At 27.7% G+C, this 26,743-nt stretch overlaps 1 protein-coding gene across 2 annotated transcripts in view; it reads left to right on the top strand.

Moving 5' to 3' along the window:
- The window catches only part of LOC122528017 (ADP-ribosylation factor-like protein 4C), a 55,119-nt gene extending 28,862 nt beyond the window's left edge, over positions 1-26,257 (top strand). For both annotated transcript variants that reach the window (XM_043652689.1, XM_043652690.1), the window contains exons 2-4: positions 13,126-13,966; positions 20,442-20,657; positions 25,903-26,257. In XM_043652689.1, the coding sequence (XP_043508624.1) occupies positions 13,756-13,966; positions 20,442-20,657; positions 25,903-26,099 (624 nt within the window). In that variant the 5' untranslated portion in view covers positions 13,126-13,755 and the 3' untranslated portion in view covers positions 26,100-26,257. The remainder of the gene's footprint in view (positions 1-13,125; positions 13,967-20,441; positions 20,658-25,902) is intronic.
- The last annotated feature ends 486 nt before the right edge of the window (positions 26,258-26,743 follow it).

Below are 26,743 nucleotides of genomic sequence, written 5' to 3'. Positions count from 1 at the left end.
TTATAGAAGTTTATAAACAGAGATTTAAATTCAAGATAGTTAATAATAAATATGTAGACAATAGAGAAAGAAATTAATAAAATGCGTGTCAAAATTAATCTAGCAAACACTCTGACATTATTTTACTATGTACAATTGATGAGATATTTATTATGTTATATTAAATATAAGTATAGATTTCTCATTATTCTCAAGATTATTTTTTCCGTAATTCTTTTGATAATTAATTTATATAATTTATTATATATTTAATATTTTATTTATTATATATATATATATTTATTATATGTAATATAAGATAATTTTAACCCTTTGTATGTCACGCTGGAAATGACCATAAAATTTGCTATAAAAATTATATGAATTGTTTCAAAAATGATCACATTTTAAAAAACAAATTATAATAATAATAAAAAATAAATTAACAATAAATAAATAAATAAATTTTACTGTTGTACATTAATTTACCTAATTTACCTTAAAATAAATATAACTGGACGCGCAACAACATTGAAAACAAATCGAGTTTTAATTAAAGGATTAACACACATCTGTAGCTTTGATTGATATAAATAAATAAAAGGCGATTGCTTGTAGGCAATCCACAACAATTTCAAATGAGATATTTAATTTAAAAACTCGCTTTAATCCTTTTTAATCTAAAATGTTCTAGTCCTCTAATTAAAATTGATACAATAAATAATTTAATACAAGTTATCATAGTTATCCATCTCGTTTGTAATAGTATCAGTTAAGAGTTAAAATAATAAAAGCGTATGATTATTATACTATAAGATTTGTATAATATAATAATAATTCTATCTGCAAATAACGTTTTTAAAATTGTCAAACATTTTTACATATGTGTAGCGACATCCCATCGAAAAACTGTCAGTATTATAATAATATTCAGTTTACAATAATTTTTGCTAATAATCTTTAAGAGTAATTCTTTTAATAATTTCTAAGTAATGCTCCCTTTCGTATACTTGTGAATACTAATATATTCATGCACACAATTAAAATATCCCATATATATATTCGGTAATATAAATATCCCATTATTCATTTTATAATTAATGTAAATAATATTATGAATATAAACAATAAAATTATATTTAGCATTATAATAAAAATTTATATATTTTAAATATAAAATTATAGGAATTAATAAAGTAATTTAATAAAATATCAAAAATTAAAAATAATAATCTAATTTAAAAAGAAAAATCATTGAAAGTGGTATAAATATAAATTTTGAAATTGGATTAAATCCACATTCAAATGGAATTTCCTTTTCTAAATTAATTTTTTTATTTATTGAAAAAAATTTACTTAAATAATTAATAATTAATAAAATTTATTTTCTTTGAAATAAATTTATTTATTTAATTATTAAATTTATTTATTTATTTAAAATAAATTTATTCATTTAATTATTAAATTTATTTATTTATTTATTTAAAGTAAATCTATTTGATTTTTAAATTTATTTATTTAAAGTAAATTTATTTAATTTATTTTTTAATTTATTTATATTTAAATTTATTTATTTATTTAAAATAAAGTTATTTATTTATATTAATTATTAATTATTTAAAATTTACTTAAATAATTAATAATTATAAAAATAATTGTTGAAAGTAATATAATAAATAATATATACTATATAAATGACTTCGATGAATCGTGGACAGTTCTATTTCAAGTTCGAACGAGTCAGTTCAGACTAACGCGAAGTGTCGACCGAGCAGAGCTGGGAATAATAGTAATCGTAAATTACGGTAACAAAAACAATCAAAAGGGAGGATCATGGCACGAGCCTGTTCTTCGTGCTCGCCTACCATGGAATCACGGGGCCCGACAATGATGGTCTTATTTTATCTTTTGCTCAAACAGCCGCACAGCGGCACAGGCTATTTTTAAGCGGAATAAAGCGTGCAATAACCGGCGTCCAACGAGAATTAAAACTCCAAGTTGCCTCGCTGTCTCGTTTCCCCTATTTCTGCGCCGACCAGAAAGAATTTAACGAGGTTACAGTCGTCTGGTTCGATAAAGAGACAAGTTCTACACGGCACGAGGCTGCACATGAACAAGTCGACACGCTGTAATTTTTGGCGGTAAGAGTGATTAGAATTAGATCTTCTGCTGTTTATAATTTTTCGAATTTTCTCTCAATAAATTTTATGACTTCTATCGCAGTAGGTTTCAAGTTCTTTTCATGTGTATACTAGGATGTCATCTCTCTCTTCTCCAAGATACAAAGATTTTCTGCAGTCAAAATAAAGAATCTTCCATTTTAGGATGTTGGTGTTTCATACAGATTTACTTCATTAAATAAAAATTCAATTCATACAGATTTACTTTATTAAATAAAAATTCAATTCATACAGATTTACTTTATTAAATAAAAATTCAATTCATACAGATTTACTTTATTAAATAAAAATTCAATTCATACAGATTTACTTTATTAAATAAAAATTCAATTCATACAGATTTACTTTATTAAATAAAAATTCAATTCATACAGATTTACTTTATTAAATAAAAATTCAGTTTATACAGATTTACTTTATTAAATAAAAATTCAGTTTATACAGATTTACTTCATTAAATAAAAATTCAGTTCATACAGATTTACTTCATTAAATAAAAATTCAACTATTTATTTTGTGTATAATCAATTTGTTTAAATGCATTTAATTCTAATGAATTGCAGTTAATAAGATAAATTGTAACAAATGTAGTACACGACAGTGTTAAATAAAATACTGTTTTAAATAGTAAATAGTAAATAATATTTTAAATAAATTAAAAATAAAATATTTTATTTGATGGAATAAATTTTTAAAATAACTTGAAAATCGTATTTTACTTAAAGAATATTGAAAATATTTGGATTTTGTCTTGAAATATTTTATTTATTTTATTTTTTAAATATTTTAAATATTATCGCCAAAAATAATGATAGATACGAGCTGCAATACTGTTAAGTCAAAAATATAAAATGTATTAACTATATATTATATTTGAAAACAAAATGATTTCTTTAACCTTATCTATTTTCTTCTTTGCATTATCAATTATAAATCAATGATATATTGAATGATTTGTTTATCTTTATTGTTTATTTTTATATCATCGAAAATTTTTTAATAGATCACCATTATTTGTAATTTATGATTATCAATAATTCAATGTCTTATCTGAGAAAACCAAAAATTTTGTAAGAAAAACTATAAATAAGAAATAAATAAGTATGTTTGTGTGTGTGTGTGTGTGTATACATATATATAATATGTATATATTACATATATAATAAACTACTGCATGCCTTAAGAAAAAAAAAGAGATGATCTCATTGTCAAACTGGGTGGAGCAATTTCAAAAAACGAAGCTGACCTTGACAATTAACGAAAAAAACAAGAAAAATTTTTATTTCACTGTACAGCCAATCGAAAACTGATCAACTTTTGTTGAAAATATTTTTTTGTCAAATTATCGCAAGCACTTGAAAAAATCGTGAAAAGTGTTACGTCAGACATCCTGTATATATGTATAATTCAATAGCATGATGTAACATAAAATATCGAATAAAAAATTTACATAAAAAATTACACAAAGTATGCATACATTATTTGTTAATAAAATGAAAGAATGTTTTGGGACAATTTAAATATTACTCTTGTTTGTTCACCTTTAATTATATTGTTTAAAGAAATAGTATAATTTTACACCTTTCAAAATTTACTATCAAATACACGTGTATAGAATCTTGTTAAGCAATTTTCTCATCGCGTTATAAAAGTACCGCATTATACGAAATCCTACTTCATTCCCAAAACTTTACCACTCCATCTATCTATTCTCAATAACACCGCTTTTAAATTAAAAGAGTTAGCTTGAAATAACTCGCTTCGTACATTCTTGTCGAAGTTGGCTGAAATAAAGTTTAACTTTTAACTGTTACATCATGGACCATCTACCCTACGTGATTGTTCTTATTTTACATTCATCCCTGTTTTCCTTCTTACATTATTTTATGTTTCTATAGTATTTTAGGTAAATTTCTCTTTCCCCAATTTTGACTATTTCGCTATCGTTTCTTTAATCATATTTCTTTAATCATTTCATCAGCAAAGTAAGAAATCAATCGACGAAGACCGAAATAACTATAGTTATAAACGAACATTCACGAGTTGAAGAAGTAAGTACAGCTATTTGATGCGTGCGGCGAGTATTAAATGTTTATATGAAACGCTAGCAAGCAAATAGTAAAAATAATTTATGTGATTTATATTATATTGTATTTGATTCCATTTCGCCTGATAAATTATGAAGCATATAATGAAATATTGAAAATATGTATTATTTCCACGACACGAAGAAAGAAATTTTTTAACATAACATTTTCTTTGGCAAAGTAATAAATATAAAAACTGTGTTTTCTTTAAATTTTATTTTAAAAACGAAATAAAGTTTCTGAAAAAAGTCTATAGCGAAATAGCCAAAATTGAAGAAATCCGCCAAATTTACCATATTTTGCTTTAAATAACTGAACTATAGAATTATTCAACTTTATAATCTGCGAGATCGATACGTTTGTGTTTTTTACCTGTACAGCTGACAATTGCTTGTAATAATCACTATGTTTCTTTCTTAAATTCAAAATTATTGCAAGTTGATCGGTTTTGTACTACTTACCAAAAATATTATGAAAATATAAAATGCTTTTTTTGCAAATGAAAAGGAAATATTCCAACAAGAAAACAAAGAAAATCAAAGAATCTACTACGAAAGAAAAATGCTGACAAAGCGAAATATATTAAATTCAACAAACAAATGAGTGTTCTAAACGAACTTATTCTTCATTCATTTATTTTTAGAATTATTTCTAAAATAATCGAGAAATATTTCTCAAAGAAGAGAGAATTTCGTTATAACCTAATAAATTGCGTTAGAGTAATTTACGTTCACCTTTCCCTCGCTGAAAGGAACGTGAATATCAAATATATTTCATATTTTCCAATTTGATATTGTTCAATTACGACTGAAATTCCTTATTATGAATACACGAAGCAAGAGTAATTGATTTTTCAGCATACGTATGTATCTGTGTAATAACATACGTATTTGTCTGTATCTAATAATTATTAATGGTCTGTGATATTCTTTCAGAACTGAATAAAATAATATTTTAGATAATAAATATTAAATAATCTATTTTATTTTATGCGTATAACTTTAAAAATAAAGTGCCTCATTTGTTACAATAAGTTTTCAAAATAGTATTTTATTTGAAGGATTTTATTTATCTTAAAATATTTTATGTATTTTAATTTATTTCACTTATTTCAAACATTATTAGTAGAAATGATGATATATTTAATATTTCTTAATAATGGTTATATGTTATTAACATATTATTACGTTGTGTAATATGTTTGTACGTATATCAATATAATGTTGGAATAGGAAGGAACTTATAGTGAATATGATAAGGACATCTATATCACTAAATTAAAAATTGGTTTTTAAATTATTATTACATATATATGTAATTTAAAATAAAATTAAACAAAATTTTTAAAAATATTTTTATTATTAAATTAATATTGAATTTATGAAATTATATTTGTTACTATTTGTTATATTTGTTATATTTTGAAATTATATCCTAACTATTGTCTATTTGTAATATTTCGTAAGAAGAACTTCCAATAATAAAATATATTACAACAGCCAGTAAAGAAGAACATATAGTTGTATAAGAGAGTGTTAGTGCAAACATTTCATTGGTTTTCCTCAATTTACTTTTTACTTGAAAAGTAAAAGAAAAATATTTTACTTGCCAAAATTTTATCTTTTATTTAAACTGCGTAGTACAGTATATAATTTATTTTTGTAATTAAGAAATAGATAGATAGATAGATAATTTTATTTTTCGGCTTCACAGCCATGAAAGTGAACTTGGTTTACATTTCTCTTTTTTTTTCATTCTCTCTGTTTCTCTCACTCTCGCTTTTCACTCTTCATATCTGTTATATACTCTACCTGCCCTATACTTTTGTGCTATATTTAATAATTTAACACTAACCTACACTATACTTTTATGCTATACTTAACAATTTAACCTCGATTGTATTACCTAACTCCTCTTTCGCTTATCCTAGATTGCCTTTTTATTTTCTATCTTATTGCTCTAATTGTTTACCCTACGGATGTACCACGTATTGCCTTTACCCACCTTTGGTTGTTTTCTCACTTTCTATTGTTTAATTCTCCTCCTTCTGGCCTCCTTGACCTTGCTTCTTTTTCCCATTTGATTTCTTCTAGCCATCTTTCCGTCTTTTCGTTCCTTTTGCCTCTCAGGATGTCCTCTAGATTTACCTCTCTGCTTGTTACCCTACAGTCACTCACCAGGTGCTGTAGCGTTCCTGGGGCGCCCTCACAGAGCTCGCACTTCCTTTTCTCTTCTTCCAGCATCAGTTCCATCTTTCTATGCATCCGCATCTAGCTTGGGCCATTAGTTGTTGACTTTCTTCGTTTCCTGGTTTCTTTAGATATTCTGGTAGTCCTATTGTCTGGATGTGTTTGTATCTTTCATTGTACCTTGATTTTTGTATTTTGTTGTGCTGCACTTGGCCTTGTCTTTCCATATCTCTCTTTCTCAGGTTCTCTGTTATTTCTTTGCCGCTTCTTCCTTTCTTTCTTTCCTGTTCCAATCCGAATTTACTCAGCCCATTTCTTATTAGATATTCCCTTTCTTCCATGCTCTTTGTCTTCTGTCTTTCCTCCTCCTTTTCCTTTAGACATTCCTTTATTAGGATCCGGCCCTCCCTTATTCCTTCTTCAAAGTTTAGGACCCTTTGCCCTGCCCTTGCCCTTATTTTCTTCCTCTTCGTCTCTTCCAGGATTCTGAGGTTCGTATGTCCAGGCCTAGTATTCATTTTATGTACTTTGTCTGGAGCCTCTAAGAGCCTTTGCCCTTTCTTGGAATCCTCACAGTTCTACTCCGTACAGTAGTGTTCCGCTATCAGGCTGTCCCACATATACATTTGCGTTCCCCTATCCCCCATACCTGATTCAGTACTAGTTGTATTTGTTATATTTTGAAATTATATTCTAACTATTGTCTATTTGTAATATTTCGTAAGAAGAACTTCCAATAATAAAATATATTACAACATCCAGTAAAGAAGAACATATAGTATTGTATAAGAGAGTGCAAACATTTCATTTAATTAAAAAGTAAAAGAAAAATATTTTACTTGCCAAAATTTTATCTTTTATTTAAACTGCGTAGTACAGTATATAATTTATTTTTGTATTTATTAAGAAATAGAAAATATTTTTATTTATGCTTTAGATTATTAAAATAAAAATATTTTGTTTGCTATTTAAAATACTATTTTATTTAAACAGTACCTAATATTTCAACTCTTTCAACAGTACTGGGCAAATTTATATCCCAAATATTTTTGAAAATTTTTTCGAGTTTAATTTTATTCCAAATTAAAAATATAAAAAATTGTCTAAATATAATGTATATAAATGTACATAAATCACAAGATCAGATAAGGCTTAATATGATTTAATGTATGTTGTTCTATGTAAGATTCATAAATTCCAAATAATATATATTTCCTGTGATTAGTGTCACTTATTCGTTCTGTAAATGTATTCTACTTCTACTTTTGTTTATAAAGCACAATGGAGTAAAAAATAACCTATTATAAAATACTAGTGGGATACATTATCCCAACTGTGACAAAGAAGAAAAAAAAAAAAAAAACAATTTTTACACAATATCTTTTCATTCCATTTTCCGTTTTCCATATTAATATGGTCTATGATATTCTTTCAGAACTGTGAGTAAAATAATATTTTAGATAATAAATATTAAATAATCTATTTTATTTTAAATTATGCGTATAACTTTAAAAATAAAGTGCCTCATTTGTTACAATAAGTTTTCAAAATAGTATTTCATTTGAAGTATTTCGTTTTATTGTAATAATGATCCAAAAATAAAAATTAAAATAGTACATTTGAAATATTTTTTTCTCCAAATTTTTTTGCGCAGCACTGCAGCTTCTATAATAGTTGTGTGAATTTTAATTATCTGTACTATTTAAGAACCGGCGCTATTAAAGGTCGGCGCTATTTGCAAGCAGCAGTATTAATCGATATTTGCACGGTATTAGATAGTTACCGCAATGGAATTTCTGGTGTGTGTCACAGCGCGCAATATGCACATTACCCGCTTAATGGCCTGGTTTCAGAATTCTTCGTAGCCCATAACCACAATGTTATCTATAAAAATTGATTGGTGGAAGGAGATTAGACGTGCCTTATAAAATTGGAATTTTTAGCTTGTATTTTTTAGTGTCAAGGTTAATCGTTTTTACTTTGGAATTCTTTTTCCAATATGTTCTGGCAGAGAACGTTCGCTTTAAATCGCGGTATTAATTGATTAATCCTTATCTTAAAGTTAATTTTATGTCAAACAATTAGGAATTTGATCGAGAAACAATGATATTTTTCGGTTGTTTGTTTATTTGTCCTTTATACCAATTTGATACGTTGTGATTTCTGTAAAAGAATCGTATGTTTTATTATTTGAAAATTACAAGCAAAAATGATGATAATTAGTTTTAGAATTTAATAACGTGATTTTACTCGAAATGTTATACAAAATTTAATAGATACCATATCTAATAGAATTCAAGAAATTAAAGTAAAAAAGTTAAACACTATTAGTACAATATGCTTCTTCTTTATACTTTTCAACTTTTTCTATAGTAATTAACAGATAAAGTGAATATTCATGATAAAATGTTTGATGATTTATATTCATTATATTCTAACATTATTATGCATACTATAATTAGGTCATATTTTACGATCGTATATTCTCCTGATAAATTTCGATTAGTTTTTTTATAGTTATTCAGAAATATATTTCAAAACTAATCTCTTAATTGATTGTCAAATTATGTATTTTTACACACTATTGAATATTACAAAAACGATTTTGTACATGATTGTTTATGAAAGATTCATCATTTATCAAAGACTATCTTTACATGGATGTATCTTCTATTTCCAACAGACTTATATTTTGTGAGCCTAACAAGTATTTTGAAATCGATAGACAAATAAAAATGAACTTTTCATGTTTCACTCGTGTGGTTTTTCACTTACATAAAAATTTCATTCTCTCTATTATATTGATTTTGTAATTATGAAGAAATTGTATTCTTTTCGTTATATCAATTTTTTTACGTCAACAAAAAAATTAGATTGGAAAAGTAAAGATCCAAGTTCTTTTGAACATACAAAAATTTCATATCTGTTTTTCATTAAAAACATTTGCAAATTTAATTATCTTTTTATTATATTAATTTTTTGCCATTATATTTATATAATTCGATACCAAAATACCGAATTAGTTAGTAAAATCAGAATTAAAATTCGCCTGAATACATAAGAAATTATTAAATATATATTTTTTTCTTTTTATATAAAAATTTATATACCTATTTCTTCTCTTTTTATTGTATTACATTTCTATAATTATATTATTTCGACATCAAGAGGATCTTTGGAGTTTATTAGCCGAAATTTCGAATTTGTTAAGAACCTTTCGCAACAGTCATCAATTTTCAGGATTTTGTAACCATTGCAAGCTCCGGAATTCTTAAATTTATTATAAATAATTGTGATAGGTTTGAGGTCTCTTAAGTTTCTAATCATCATTTCGAATCTTCTCGAAAATTCCTCGGCAATCTTTGTCTAACTTTGTCTTACAGATCAAGAGAACTTAGGAATACTTCATGACGGGTTTAACCTCTTTTTTGTCCCAAAATTGCAATATTTCCTCAATTTTAAGTACATTTAAGTATAACCCAGGCAAAACAGATGATAAATTTATTACTTCTCAATAATTTCTATTCAGTGATATCATACCGACGAGTTCAAAAAGAAAGCGACAAATTCTTGTATACGGTTCGGTCACTCGTTATGGTCCGCAATCAGTTGACAGCGCAAGAGGTTAACCTCTTGCGCTGGAATGACGTGCCACGCACGTTGAGAATTTTTTGTCCCAAAATTACAATATTTTCTCAATTTTAAGTATATTTAAGTATACCCAAGCAAAATAAATAATAAATTTGTTACTTCTCAATAATTTCTATCCAGTGATATCATACCGACAAGTTTAAGAAGAAAGCGACAAATTCTTGTATACGGTTCGGTCACTCGTTATGGTCAGTTGTTAGCGCAAGCAGTTAAAAGACTCGCTTTAGCCATTTCGTGCTTTCTCTCCGGAAAGTTTCGAAAAGGATCCTCTTTGTAAACCACTTGGAACTCCTGCGATCAAGCTGCTAAAAAGTTTCAGAATACGGTAGATTTCCTCTTAACCGACCAGAATGGGATTTTATCCTCTGGTTGGATAAATGAATAACCGATTAATCGGTATCGATAACGGTACTATTTATAGCTGAATAAATTCAGCGAATAATATTTGAAATAGATACTTCTAATAAAACATTTTTCTTCTATGATATTCTTCTAACAATGAATAATCCGTGAAGAATATAGCATTGTAAAGTTTTCGATATAATTGTAACGAATGCAGATTGTTTTATGTTGAATTATTGATATAGAATATTCAAAATCTGTTTTCACAATGAATACTGGCGGGTTAAAACGGATGCCGGACAAAAGGAAGTTTACAGTAAAAATAGAAAATTTTTTACAGTCACATGATTGAGAAGAGAAAAATGTATTATTATTAAAATTTATTAATTTTTATTAAATTCTCTTTGTTTTATCGTCAATTATTTTTGATCACATCAAACCGGAAAAAATTAAACATAGAAGGTTAAAACGATTTGAAATACGATATTATTCGTGTAATAATTGCAATATTCGTATAATTGTTTTTACATGAGTTTTTTTTATCAAACAATTGTACTAACGTATTAATTATTTCAATAGAAATTTTAAATGAAATTGAATTTCATGTGTCTTGTCTAAATATTTTTAATTTAAAGTATCTTGAGGCGTATGTAAATTATTTTTATTAAATAATCGTGACGAAATTTATATTATATAATGATGACATAAAATTTAACGACAGCGTAATCAGCGTGAAATCGATTTGACGATGAAACTGTCACGTGTAGAGTGATTCATTGCGATTTAATTACTTCTAAATCGCCAGTATAATTACTTTTCGATGCGCTTTAATGAAATTAACACTCGACTCGTTATACTATCTAGTCTCTCCTACAAATTACAGTAATCGTTTTGTAAGGAAACATCTGATCAATTAAAGCTCACGAAATGATAAATTTATTGTTCTTTAATTTTCAAATATACGGGATGTGTTTTTATTTATAAATGCAAATTATTGACAAACTATCTGTTATATATATATATATATATATATTTATATAAAATAGTTTGTATAAATGAATGGTTTCGAAAGGTTCACAATGCTATAATTAGTTCTTCTAGAGACTATATGAATGTAATATCGAGAAACTAGTAATTTAATAGATATTTTAATTTTAATCTCAATTTTATAAATTCTATATTATTTCTTTTATATATTTATTATATCTTAGCTATCTTAGCTAATTTTATAAATATTGTGTAAATATTTTAATTATAATTTATAAAAGTATTTTGTAGAAGATAAAAATAATATGAATTCCAGAATTATGTTTCTGCCTTTTCTCGCGTTTCATACGATGTAGGTTTTACAAAATTTTATCAAATTAAGATTAAAATATCTCCTAAATAAATGGGAGTTAATTTTAAATCAGTTAGTTTGAACAAAGACAGTTGGAAAAATATTTGAAACAAATGATTATATTATCATAGCGTCTTATGTACAATTAGACTACTTTGTTGCTCGAATTTATTTAAAGACCTATCAAATAATGACCCATCAAGAAAAGACTTACTAAAAAATAAAATTGTCAAGAGACAAAGACTTAAGAAAGAAAGAAAAGAGATCGTTTTTTAAAATAATCGCAATTATAGTATAAAAGTACATATATTATTTATGTACATTTAATTGATTTCTCCATTAATTATTAAATAGAATATTACACTTTCAAATTTCTCATAAATGCATAAAAATCCACAGTCCTAGTATAACAATTATTTGATTTAAGAAATTGCAGTGAGTCAAAATTTCGTCGAGACAAATTTTCTGAAGAAAGCCTTTTGAAGATTTGACTTAAAAATTGAATATAATATAGTAAAGACTTCATTAAGTAATTCAAAATGTTTTAGAAAAGAATTAGAGGAGCTTAGCCTTCTCAATCGTTGATAAAATATCACTATTCATTGTACATTAGTTTTTTACTTGATATTCATTAAATATCTTGCAGTTTTTATATAACGTATATTTCCAAATTTCACTAATATAAATAATTGCGACAGTTAGAATTTTGCACATTATATGCAATAGAAATATAAAAGTTGTCTAATTGCAAGTATAATTTTCTAAATGTTCGAATAGTTATTTTGAGTTTATTCTGGACGTCGTGCATTCGGTGCAAGAATTAGGAACACGATATGCAAGTCATGATTTGATCATGATTACGATCAATCAAAATTGTATTTATTAAATATACTGGTAATGAAATACACGAAAGTTTGAACACAGCACTAAAATATAAAATTAGAAATTTTATGTTCCTGCATATATTGCATATATTGTGCAAAACATTCTAAATGTCACAATTACTTATATCAGTTTATTTACTGTATTAATCACATTTAGTTACTTGTTCGAAATTTGGAAATATACATTGTACAAAAATCACAAGATATTTTAATAAATGTCAAGTAAAAAAATTAACGCACAATAAAATAATTGATGCCCAAGTGAAATAAAATCCCCCCGGTTTCCTATTTCGACCGACGGGGAAGGGCAGTGGCTGTTAAAATTCTTGTACCTTTGCGATCGAGCGAAAATACCCGAGGCACGCTTCACGTCTCTCGAAGTAGGGGGAAACGAGCAAAACGGCGGAGAACTGAAAAGCGCGGGGCCGATGTAGCCAGCAGGCATCGCTAACACGTTTCTCCTTTCATTTTCAGCCGGTGCGGTAGTGATCGTGGCCTCGAAGCGAGTCCTTTTACGGCGGGGACGAGCATCGAAAGCGGAGGAGAGCCTCCCTCCCTCCCTCTCTCTCTCTCTCTTTCTCTTTCTCTTTCTCTCCCCGATCGTCCACTTTGGCCCACAGACGAATCAAACCGGCAACGTCCAGAGCGCAAGGGAAACCAGAGGAGAACCAGATTCGCCACAACGAAGAAAGAAAGACAGATCGAAAGCGAAGACGGGGCCAGGTTTACGGAGCTATCATGGAGTAAAGCAGCGTGGTGGATCGTAAAAGGGGGAGAAAAAAGAAAACGGAGAAAGGGTGACAATTCGGAGGGGGGGAGGGGGAGGGGAAGAAGAAAAGAGAACACTTTCATACAGAGGTAGATCTAGCATGAAGTAGAAGAGAATTTTTAAGAGGAAGATATCGAAGGAAGAGAAAGAAAGGATAAGAAAAGAAAGAAACGAAAAGGAGCTGATCGATTCGGACATTGAAGATCGACTTTAGAGGGGAAGGATCGAGGAAGAATCTAAATGACAGATAAGGAAAAAGGGGAGAAGGCGAAGAAGGAGGGTTAGAGGGGAGAAAAGGTGGTCGAGATTGTGGAGGAAGCTGGTGAGGGAAAGGAATGGGTGCCGGGATGGGCAGAAGCGGCACGAGCGGCGGCTTTCTCGAGGCACTTCCCACGGGAACGCCGCTCCACGTGGCCATGCTCGGTCTTGATAGTGCTGGGAAAACCACCGCGTTGTATCGGCTCAAGTTCGACCAGTACCTAAACACCGTGCCCACCATCGGCTTCAACTGCGAGAGAATCCGTGGTGGCATCGGGAAAGCGAAAGGTAAAGAAACAAGTTCTTTTAACTTTGCCAAAAGGGGAAATTAGGGACGATCGAAGTTGATGCGTGAATTTATTTGTGTATTCGTATTCGTATAAATAATATCAATTCTGTATTCATTTTTGAATGTATCAGTCATCAATAATGTAATACTTCTCTTGTCTAGTTATAAAGTTATAAAGATAGCGCGCACAAATTATCCAGCTGTCGTATCGATCATCTTCGTAAATTGATGTTGCAAATGTTACTTTTTAACCTCTTGCGCTGGAATGAACGCCGAGAATTTTTTTGTTCCAAAATTGTAATATTTTCTCAGTTTTAGGTATATTTAAGTGAAACAAAAATAGGCAAAACAATATAATAAATTTATTACTTCTCAATGATTATTATAATATTATTATATATAATAATAATATAATAATATAATATAATAATAATATATAATAATATATTATTATAATATTGTTATAATATAATAAATTTGTTACTTCTCAATAATTTCTATCCAGCGATAGCATACCGAGTTCAAAAAGAAAACTACTAATTACTGTGTACGGTTTGGTCCGCAATCAGTTGCCAGCGCAAGTGGTTAAAGTTCAATCTGAAATTTACTATTATTTATTCTCTTTTTCTTGAGACAGTTGAACTTGTTGAAATAAATCATTCGTTCCTTAAGAATGGCGCGAGTGTCGATTGTCGAATGAAATTGAAATAACTAAAAGTGTAGTTGATCAATTTAATGACAGAAAATTAACGACAGAAAATTTTATATTGAAAAAGGCAAACGCATCAAAGTTAAATAATTGAGATAAGGTTAATTCATATGTCAATTTTGGTCGTCCTGATTGTCGAAAGGAAATCAGTAGTGTTAGTCTGAATTTCTTATTAACAAAAGGCTCACAAGAGTTTTACAATTTTTATGGCAAATAGGATAATCGAAACTTGGAGTTCGTTTCATTTATTTTATTATTATGATACATTTCTTTTGCGAGGGTATTTATTGATACTAATGATTCGTAAGTTGTAACAACTTGAAACAGAATTGTTCGAAAGAAAAAGATGATTCTCAATCTGCCTAAATATCGAATCGAATAAATAAATAAACACAATAAATAAATTGGGAATTTATGCACATTCATGCTTGTGTATGAACCAGTGGAATATAAAACTGTTAAAATTTTTAATTATGAAATAATTATTAAATTAATTCTTTTATGACTCTATTATCTTTTCTGTTTAAAAAAAATGCAGTGTATTAATTGAAACATTTATTTCGTACATTTTTGCGTAAATAAGAAACTTCTATTTTCTTGAAAATAGAATAACAGTTCTAATTAAACAGTGACATTTATTCTGCTCTGAAGAAGTTAAAATTGTGGCAAGCAAATTTCCTAAAAAGTTGTTAAGATAGAACCGAAAAATTGTGAAACCTTGAGATCTTTTGGCCAAGTTGTATTTGTAAGTTCAATTCTTTAAATTATGTTGAATTATTATCAATTAAAATTATTAAAAAAAATTATTAAAAATTATTAAAAAAAAATTCCTAACGTTTACATTTTACACTTAAATATTTGTTTGAAAGCATATTCGAAAGCTGAACTTTTATAAAAGAGTTAAAGTGTTAATGTACAAAGGTAGCTTAAAATGGAAAATGAAAAAATAAATCGAAATGAGAAAATAAAGTTTTTTGACCTTGAGACTTCATTTTCCAGAAGAACGAGATTTGAGAAAACTTGTCACGTGTATTTTAATTCTGAAACTAATTCTGAACTGAACAGAATCGAATAATAAACATGAAGTTCTATCTAAGTTCTACTCTGAAATAAGTCAAGAATGTAAATTTGATAATTTATCAAATACATGTGTACTAAATTAATTTTCATCTATATACAATGATCTATATAACTCATCAATTTATGTAGTAGGTTACATACTAAATTTCCAATGTTTCGAAAGTTGATATTTAAATTGTTATAATTTCATAACACTTTACAGCACCGAATCTAAGCTAATTTTAAAACGTGAAGCTTCCTGGATTCATTTTTTTCAAAAATATTTCGATATCATTTGTAGTAAGTGGAAAAGTAAAGATATTCTAATTGAATTGAAACATTAAAAATGTTCAAAAAAATATTGAAAAAATTCAGATTATTGTCTTTCAGAATATTGAAAAAATTTTTTCATAACTCAGTCCACTGTAGATTTGAAGATTGAAGCTTTTCCTTTACAATAACCCCTTTACTATACGATTTCTTGAATTAATACATCCGAAAACTATGAAAATTTCTTAAATTTTTGTCATTCAGCAAGTTTCAAAGAGTTATTAAAGTGAAACGTCATTCTTCAATTATAAAAAACAATATCTTTATTTTATTTTTTATTTTATTTTTTAATTATAACTTATTTTATTTTTTATTCTGTTTTTTAATTATAATTTATTTTATTTTTTATTTTATTTTTTAATTATAATTTATTTTATTTTTTATTTTACTTTTTAATTATAATTTATTTTATTTTTTATTTTATTTTTTAATTATGATTTATTTTATTTTTTAATTATAATTTATTTTATTTTTTATTTTATTTTTTAATTATAATTTATTTTATTTTTTATTAAATTTTTTAATTATAATTTATTTTATTTTTTATTTTATTTTTTAATTATCTTTATTTTATTTTTTATTTTATTTTTTAATTATCTTTATTTTATTTTATTTACTTGCAACGTAAAGACATTTTTGAGAAAACTAAAGGATTGTGAAAGTAGAAAATTCATGTTTTAAAGTAAGCTCAAATTCATTGCTGTGTAATTTCTTACGTTTTAATGAATTATAATAAGTCATATGTCAATTTTTCGAAACATTGGAAATTTAGTGTATACAAGTTTGTGGCTGTCACTATATATTATATTACAATTCTATTTTCTCGGAAATAAAGTCTTAAATAAAAAAAATGTTGTTTTCTCTTTCGCACAGAATTACGCTTCGATATACACTTAATATATAAATTTATAATTATTTAAATAATTTAAATTTCACCTATAATTATTAATTTTTATATAAAATTATTTTATCTTAATAATTATTAACTTATAATTTAAGTTTAACCGCTATTGCTGGCACTTTAATTTATAATTATTAATTTTAATTCCCTTATTTAATTTCCATTAATTAATAATGAAGAATTTTTATTAATTTTACTAATAAATTTAATATTTACTTTTAATAAATTATATATAAAATATTGATTTAATTAATAATCCAACCATAATTATATTATTTATTATAATAACATTTTTATATATCACGTGCATTGTATGCATTTTTGTGTCTTTAAGTTTTCCATAAATTTATTAAAAAATGGCCAATTTGACAATTAGACTCATATTTTTGAAAATAGAAAATTGCTTCATCCACGAAATATTACAAAAAGTGCTGCGCTTTCGATATTTTATATATTTATATTATACATTACGATAGTTATGTACAATATTGCGCTTTGCAATTTCCATAAAAATCCGCAGTTTATTAATGACAAATGTTTATTGCTTGAATTTTATGGTGATTTTTGGCGAATAAGAAATTATTGCAGCCAACGGCACGTTTATAGTTGTAACAGGCAAATATTATAGCTGGAGACGTAACCATTATGCGGTCGAGATAACGTTTAACGCGAACATTTATTACAGTTATCGCGTGCGTGGCGATGTAATAAGTCGACGTCGATGAACTAGGTCTGGTTTGCCCCAGAAACCTGGTAACAGCGATCGCGCCAAGAGATGGAAATCGCGTCAAAGAACTTCCTCTTTTGTCCCTTTGCATTTCGCATCGGCATGTTCGTTTTCAGCGAAAGTACAGCTCGCTGTGAAAAGAAATCGCGGTCTTTTCCTAAGCGTTGGAGAAATGTCCTACGAGATCCATTTCCTCGAATTAAAGCAGGACGTGAAAGCAACTAAAACGCGCGGCACTGTGAGGAAAACTTGCTTCCCATGTTCGAGGAAAACTCATATTAAAATAATATTAAAATTTAGAATAATTATATTTAATATAAAATTATAAAATATATAACATTATACAATTATAAATTATAAAATTAATATATATAATTATATTTAATATAAAATATTATATTATAATATTATTTAATATAAAATATTTAATATAAAATATATTATATTTAATATAAAATTATAAAATATATAACAAAAATATTATACAATTATAAATTATAAAATTAATATAAAATTTAGAATAATTATATTTATTTATTTTTTTCTTTTATTTCATTTTCTTGAACATTTTTTCATAGATCAATTTCTCCATCAATTGAAATTGATATAACACGACCTCCTAAAATAATTAAAGTATTTAATCAAACTGAAATTCCTTTATTAAATACATTTACTTTAATTACTTCAAGATTTTTTATTGATTCTAAGTCATTTATATCTTTTAAAGAATAAACTTTCAGAAAGAATAAAAATATTATTACTTACAATTATTATAAGTTTATATTTTTCTATCATTCAAATAATTGAATATAAAAATGCTTATTTTTGTATCAATGATAGAATTTATGGATCAATTTTTTTTATTTTACATTTATTTGTTCATGGTTTCTTCTGTTCGAGGAAAAAATTGCTTTCTATGTTCTCTCAATTGTTTTATATACAGTGTTTTCCATAAATAAAGAAAAGAAGAAAATTTTTACATTCTCTTTCTTTTTTGATAGCTTTGAAAAGCAGTTTATAGAACAATTAACTGCAGTAAAACCTCAATTGACGCTTTGAATGCCATGTCTCCCAACTCTGGGAATCCAATTCTTATTTACTCAAATAGAAACAGATTTTTGCATTTATTTCAGATAATAGAGTTTGATTTGTTGATGAATAAATATGTAGTTTGTAAATAAATAAATATATAAAGTGGCGACACTCTGAGTGTGAAAAGTTTGTATTTTGTTAAATAAATGAAATATACATATATTTACTTTGAAAGTGGCACGAGTCACTTTGTTTCTAAGAGTTTCCGATTTAGAAAAATTTATGTCAACTTTTTGAAAAGATTTGCGTATTTGTTATCTCGGATATTTGTATTTTTTTTATAAATAAATAATTTCACGCAGTTATTTTTTTGCATTTCACTGTAAAGTGATTTTATGCCACTTTCGAAATAAACAATTCACAAAAATCATTGACTCATGTTAATTTTATTCAATGTGTTTTACCGAAGTGATGTTTGATAAGGCAGTTGATCAATTTGAGAAAATTGATAAATAAATTGTATAACAAAAGTATTTTATATAAAGATTTATTCGAGAATTAAAATACACATGTAATAACAGAATCCATTAGTACATTTTAAAACATAAGTATAAGTAATTTGTACGACGATATTTCATGTAAAAGTTGTGCAAAAATAAGTGAAAAAAATATAAAATAGAATTTTTTCATTTAAAACTTGGTTTCTAAGAAAATCGACTTTGTATTTAGTGTGTATTGTTAAAAGTTCCTTTGATATACATGTACTTGATAAATTTTCAAATTCGATGTTTCGAAGCAGCTTGCAAAAAAATTTCTTTCTAAATTCCTTTCTAGCTTTCGCATTGTTCATTATTCTTTTCTTTCACATCTGGAATTATTTGAATTCGAATATACTTGATAAATTTTTCAATCCGATTTTCTCGAAAATGAAGCATCATATCGAAAAATTTTCTTCTTTCTTTTCGACTTATTTTTGCATGTATTAGTAACTACACTATTTTTGTGTGGCGACTCTTTTATGAGAAACAAAAGCTTTATTAATATAATTGTAACCATTTTGTTCGATTACCTTTCCATCTTTCAATTTTATGATTCTTCTTCAAAGAAGAAGTTCTTATCTTTTTCGAAAAAAAAAAAAAAAAAAAAGTTCCAAGAACGATTTGATATCCTTATCCAGTAGTGAGACATAGTGAAATATAGCAAAGTAATTCTGACATTAATTCTCTTCATCATATATTGTACATCAGATAATTTTTTATGAGCTTGTACAACGTTTCTCTCTTTTTTGACGAAAATTTTCCTTCTTGATTTTCCATTTTTTGAAATCAACGTCGTCAAACAAACAATTGTTAACGAGATCGTGCATTTTCTTGTTCTAAACAAGCTCAAACAATCAGCTCATCGGGTTATATACGATGAATTTGCGGTTTGAAATGAGGTTAGTTACATTTTAAGATTATATATTTACTTACTCTTTGGCCAATCCAATGGAATCGCACACTGATCGATCATACCACGACTTTGGAAACACCCTTGTGCAAGAGTTCAAATCCAACAATATTTACACTTTTCCACCCCAAATTCTAGTTTTCTCCAGTCTCGTTCTTTCTGCAATTTTTTCGCCCCGAGAAAGTAACAATAATAAGAAAGAGAAAACTGCAATGAAACGAAAGGAGGAAGATAAGTAAAATGAATTCCCACGGTGGCTTGTCGCAGGTGTAAATTTTCTCGTGTGGGATGTGGGCGGGCAGGAGAAATTACGACCATTATGGAAGTCCTATACCCGATGCACGGACGGTATTATCTTCGTGGTTGACTCTTGCGACGCAGAACGGCTCGAGGAGGCAAAGATGGAGCTGACCAGAACCGCCAGGAGCCCGGATAACGCTGGTGTTCCCATTTTGATCCTAGCCAACAAGCAGGATCTGCCAGGTAACACAGTTTTCGTGCATGCATGCATGTGCCAGGTCGGCGTTTCCTCTGGATCGTAAAAGTTACCGCGGCCTCTTTTCACAAAACGAAATTGCTCACGGTGACACATGTGTGTTTTCCCATGTACAAAGATTTAGAGCATATCGAGCATATCTCAAAAGAAAAGACTTCTTTTAAGGGTGTACTCTGGTAATCGACTTTTTGGGGATTTTTTTCTAAGGAGACCGTGATACATTTTGGTATGCAGTTTTCGCACACAGATTTATTCATACTTAAAGGGTATTTACAATTTTTTTTTTTTAACGAAATTAATGAAAGTTGTGGAAATTATATAGCCTTAGGTAAAGCATGTTTTTTAAAATGGGTTCGAACGGCTGACGTGATCCCGGCCCACCTGGTTATTTGAAACTAAAAAACCAAAATGCATCTTAGTTAGTATGAATATGGCTATCGCGTGAACCACGGAAACAACGAAATTTCGAAAATTAAAAAAACGGCAGCATTTGAAGTTAAAATATCGATTTTTTTCTTGTGCTTTTTGTCTTTTGGGTGATAAAAAAAAAAAAAAAAAAAAAATAGAAATAAACCTCAAATTTGGAAATCCGTGATTCATACGGTAAAGGTACATGCGGTGAAGATCTCCTCCAAATTTCAAGTCAATCGGTCAACTAAAACGTCAGCCAGTTTAAAAAATATGGATTTGAGAAAAAAACATTTGAAGTTTCTGTTACCATTGTACAAAAAAATTCATACTTACAGTCAATCGGTACAAAAAATAAAATAATATAAAATAATAATAATATAAATAATAATATTATAAAATGAAATATTTTTTGAGAAAAACATATTTGAAGTTTTTGTTACCCGTTGTACAAAAATATTCATACTTTCGTTGCGAGCAGTACAACCGTTTCCTTTAAACATTTGTAACTTTGCTTCTACGAATTCAAACAAATCCTTTACACAGGCATTCTCGAAAGCATATACTTTGAGAAAATGTATAAAAAAAAATCGATTTTTTTCTTTAAGTCTGATCACCAGAATACTCCCTTAACCCCTTGCGCTGGCAATTTGGTTTGCGGACCATAACGAGTGACCGTATACAATAATTCGTCGCTTTCTTTTTCTTTCGAAGTCATCGGTATGATATCACTGGATAGAAATTATTGAGAAGTAACAAATTTATTATATTATAACAATATTATAATAATATATTATTATATATTATTATTATATTATATTACATTATATTATATTATATTATATAATAATATAATATAATATATAATATATATGTAATAATGTAATATAATATATAATATATATAATAATAATATAATTATCATTGAGAAGTAATAAATTTATTGTATTGTTTTGCCAATATACTTAAATATACTTGAAACTGAGAAAATGTTGCAATTTGGCACAAAAAAATTCTCGACGTGCGACGTCATTCCAGCGCAAGAGGTTAAGTAAATAAATACTTTATATTCGTCGACACTATTTTTTATACTTCTGAAATTTCTATCAACTCCATTTAAAGATCAAGGTTGCAATTATGATATTCGCTTGGAAAATGAACTTTCCACTTCGTTTCGTCTAAGAAGTAAAAGATGCTCCAAACTTTTGAGCGAAAGTACTTTTCGTACAGATACCTTCGAAAACATTCTCATTTCTCTCATTTCGTTTAATATTTATTTAACGAAAAAAAGTGAAAAGGAAGAATTTTGTATTTTGGGTCAAATATTTAATTATTCGTGAAATTTTACTCGATTGCTTAAAGTAGCATAGTATTAAACGTGCTCTCGCGTTCACTCGATGTATCTTCTTTAAAGAAACATTTAAAAACGCGGTTTCTATTCTTCTAATTATATAATAACAATTGAAAAGGATAACAAAAAAAGCGCTAAAAAGAGGCGAATTCCTTATTTGTGATACTTTAGTATTATGTACTTGCTTGGTATTGTCAATTTCATCCTTTGATGCAAAAGTAAAATTTTTTTTATTCTTAAATTGAAGTCATCATTATCCGTGAGACTTTATTTGGACATTGGATCTGGTAAATGGTTTCTGTGTTAAAAAACAAGGGAGAATCGCTTTCGAAGACTTAAGAAGTGTAAATAAGTAGCCGCGAAAACAACCGTGTGTCGGTTTAAGCGTACGGCTTCGCCAGGACTGATAAATGCACTTGACCGCAATTTATACCGAAGCATGATTAAATTATATAGAGTGTTCACAGATTTATTAGACCTAATGTTTTTCTCATAAACGATAAGCACGAGAAAAAAAAAAGAACATGAAAGAAAAGAAGTTTAGAAGTTAGAAGTAATTTTTAAATGATTTTTTAAATGATTTTTTAAAAGATGACCTTTGATGGCAAGGTGAAAATCAAAAGAAAAAATCCGAATATTTTATGAATACGTAACAGGAATATTTCGTGCATTAGTAAATAAAATGGTACGAATTGTTCGAAATTATTCTTTCATTTTTGATCCTGTGATGATATTCAAGATCATTGTGTAATCGTTTTGATATAAAAAAAAAATATGTAGCATTCTGTTTAAATTAAAATTAAATTATTGTAACCGTTTTGACATAAAAAAAAAAGAATATGTAGCATTCTGTTTAAATTAAAATTAAATTATTGTAATCGTTTTGACATAAAAAGAAAAGAATATGTAGCATTCTGTTTAAATTAAAATTGATCTCTGTTTTAAAAGAAGTGCTGTAAACACAAAAAAATTTCTTATTTTTTAGCATTACGTTGCTTACAGAAAACAATATTTCTTTTTCTTCTTTCATTATTTTTCTCATTTACGAGAAAGGTACTGGCTAGTAATTCTGTGAACATAATATATGTTACGTATAATCCATAAGTGACAACATTTACACACGTTTCACAAACGTTATTATACTTAACAAAAAAAAAAAAGGCAGTTACATTATTCATTATTCGAGATTATGGGCTTCTGCATGTTATTCTTTTACGCCTAATATTGTGTAACTGAAAATGTTAATCATTGTGTAATATGTACCATTCGTGCAACTCAATTAGTTTTAGACAGTTAATTTAGCAAGGATAATCATAAAGAGTTTTAAAAATATTTCTTTGCACAACTTTGAACGCCTACTAATCAAGAGACGAACTATCGCTATCTACAACTATATTAGAATATTAAATTACAAAATTCAATTTTAAATTGTGTACTTACTAAAGGAGAAAATCTTCGTGATGAAATACTTCAAGAATCCGAATCATCATAAAATTATCCTCATCCTCAAGTTAAAAAATATTCTCCACAAAATCTTTGTCCAGTTTCGTTGTAAGACTAGAACTCTGTTTATCTACGACTAAAATCCTAAATTAAACAATTCCACGATTCTGGAAAAAAGAAAACAAAAAGAGAAATTCTTTATGCGTGAAATGTTTTAAAGATCTAAATTCTATCATAGGACTAAAACTATGATTTTCGATTAAAATTTTAAAGTAAGAAATGTTGTTCGCAATCTTGAGTTAAAGAAATCTTGAGTAAAAGAAATCTTTGTAAGACCGGAAGTATCGTTCTTGACTAGAATCGATTCAACAAAAATTTGCACGATTTTGAAATATTGGAAAAGTAAATTCTAAAGAGTTAGCTTGAACCATTAAACATTGTGTTAGGTAAAAGATCGAAAGAAAGAAGAGAAGGAGAAATAAAATTGCGTTTATTATATTTTTCTGTCTGAGTATAATTCTTTTAAACACTTCAAATTTAGATATTTTAAAAATATTAATACTTTCATATGTTATAAAATGTTTGTCAAAACTTACGGCATTAACAAGTAATTTTAAGAAATTTCCGGAAATATATTTATATTATTTTCCATATATAATATAAATTTTAATAATGTAAATATATTTCCATATATTTGTTGTTCGATAGCTCGAGAAGTTAATCCTTTGCATTCCAAGATTTTGTCCTATACCACCAACTCCGCGGTATTTTTTAAAGAAAAAATAGAGATCATACATATATACTCAAATTATAAAATAACTAATAAATAATAAAAATAACTTTTTTATTTGAATGTTACGTATATTCTTATATTTTAGAAATATAATATTTAAATCTTAAGCTCTCTAATTCTGTTTGGTATGACATTTCAAACAGCACTGACTTCTCACAGCCTTTTTTTTTTTTTTTTCATATTTCATGTAAATTAGGACGGTGAGTGACATTCACCGCTGGAGCTGTTGCAATAAACAGAGTGGCGAGTGACACTCGCCATTCTAATTTACATTAATATGAAAAAATAGGATGCGAGGAGTCGGTGCTGTTTGAAATATCATACCAAACTTATATTTCTAAAATATAAAATATTTCTAAAATATACATAACATTCAAATAAAAAAGTTACTTTCAATTTGAGTACATATGTATGATCTTGTTTTATTTTTTCTTTAAAAATACCGCGGAGTTGGTGGGATATAATATATATATTAACCCTTATTATTGGACCTATAAGTTATAATATATATATATATATATATTTAACATTATTTATTATATATATATTTAACAATTATATTTTATATATATTTATATATATATAAAAATATATATTAACCTATATTCTAGTATATATTTTCTCTAATATATATTAACCTATATATATAATGGTATATCCTATTATAATATATATTAACCCTTATTGGACTTATAGGATATAATATATATAATATAATATATATGAGGGTATATCCTATGTAATATATATTAACCCTTATTATTGGACTTATAGGATATAATATATATTAATCTATATCCTATATAAGGGTATATCCTATATAATATAGATTAACCCTTATTATTTGACCTATAAGATATTATATATATATATTTTTTTTTTAACAATTATATTTTATATATATTTATATATATATAAAAATATATATTAACCTGTATTCTATATAATGGTATATCCTATATAATATATATTAACCCTTATTATTGGACTTATAAGATATAATATATATAAGGGTATATCCTATATAATATATATTAACCCTTATTATTAACCCTATTAATATATACAATTGTATATATATATATATATATTTAACCCTTTAAATATATAATTATATATTTAAATAATCTGTATAGGAGAAAATCTTGGAATGCAGAGGGTTAACGAAAACATTTCACCTACTCCCTCACTCTCTGCACTGTAATTATAACCAAACCGTTCCATCCGGTGTTCACAGGTGCCAAAGAGGTAGGCGAGTTGGAAAAGCACTTAGGCGTCCTGGAGTTAGCCGGGATGCCGGGTAGTGCGTGCATCAGAGTGCAGCCGGCCTGCGCGATCACCGGCGAGGGTCTCCACGAGGGATTGGACACGTTGTATCAGCTGATATTGAAGCGGCGTAAGCTGGCGAAGTTGAACAGGAAGCGGGCCAGGTAGGCCAGGGCCTCGGAGGACTGCACGTGCGTCTTCTGATTTTGTAAGTCGCGGACAGTCTCTCCTTTGGACACAGCCACGCCTTCCACGGTGTCTTCTTCCTCTTCGTCATGCTGCGATGGCGACGTCCACGAGGTGTTCGAGTGAACGCACGTGCACACACACACACACACACACACACGCGCACACGCACACAGACACACACACAAAATCCCCTCCTGTTCGTGCGGACAATTGTTCTCGTTGTGGAACAATCCCTCGATCTTTTGTTCTCGAGACGCTGGCCGGCCGGATCTGTGTTTCAAAAATGCAAGGCTGGACGGCGGATTCGTGCAACGAGATGGAAACAGATCCCGTAGAATCATTCATTCCGAATGGGATTCGTGGTTTTCCGTTCTTCGATGAAGATCTCTGATCGCTTCTGAAAGCACCTAAGAACACCAGATGGTTTCTCGTCGAAGAAAGAATTGAACATGCAAACTGGACTTGTACGAATTGGATTTCTTGATTTGCTTGGACGATGTGTTTAGTAAACGTGATAAATACACGCGACAAAAACTGCCACCAAAATACGTGGCTGACTCACTACTCTAAAAAAAGAGAGAGAAGAGAGGTTGGCGATCCTTGAAAAAAGGTTAAAGGATAAG

This window comes from Frieseomelitta varia, unplaced genomic scaffold (genome assembly GCF_011392965.1).
Source record: "Frieseomelitta varia isolate USP_RPSP 00005682 unplaced genomic scaffold, Fvar_1.2 scaffold_244, whole genome shotgun sequence".
NCBI classification, from domain to species: Eukaryota; Metazoa; Arthropoda; class Insecta; order Hymenoptera; family Apidae; genus Frieseomelitta; species Frieseomelitta varia.
The sequence above is the reverse complement of the archived record's forward strand: the minus strand, read 5'-3'. Positions and strand labels throughout refer to the sequence as shown.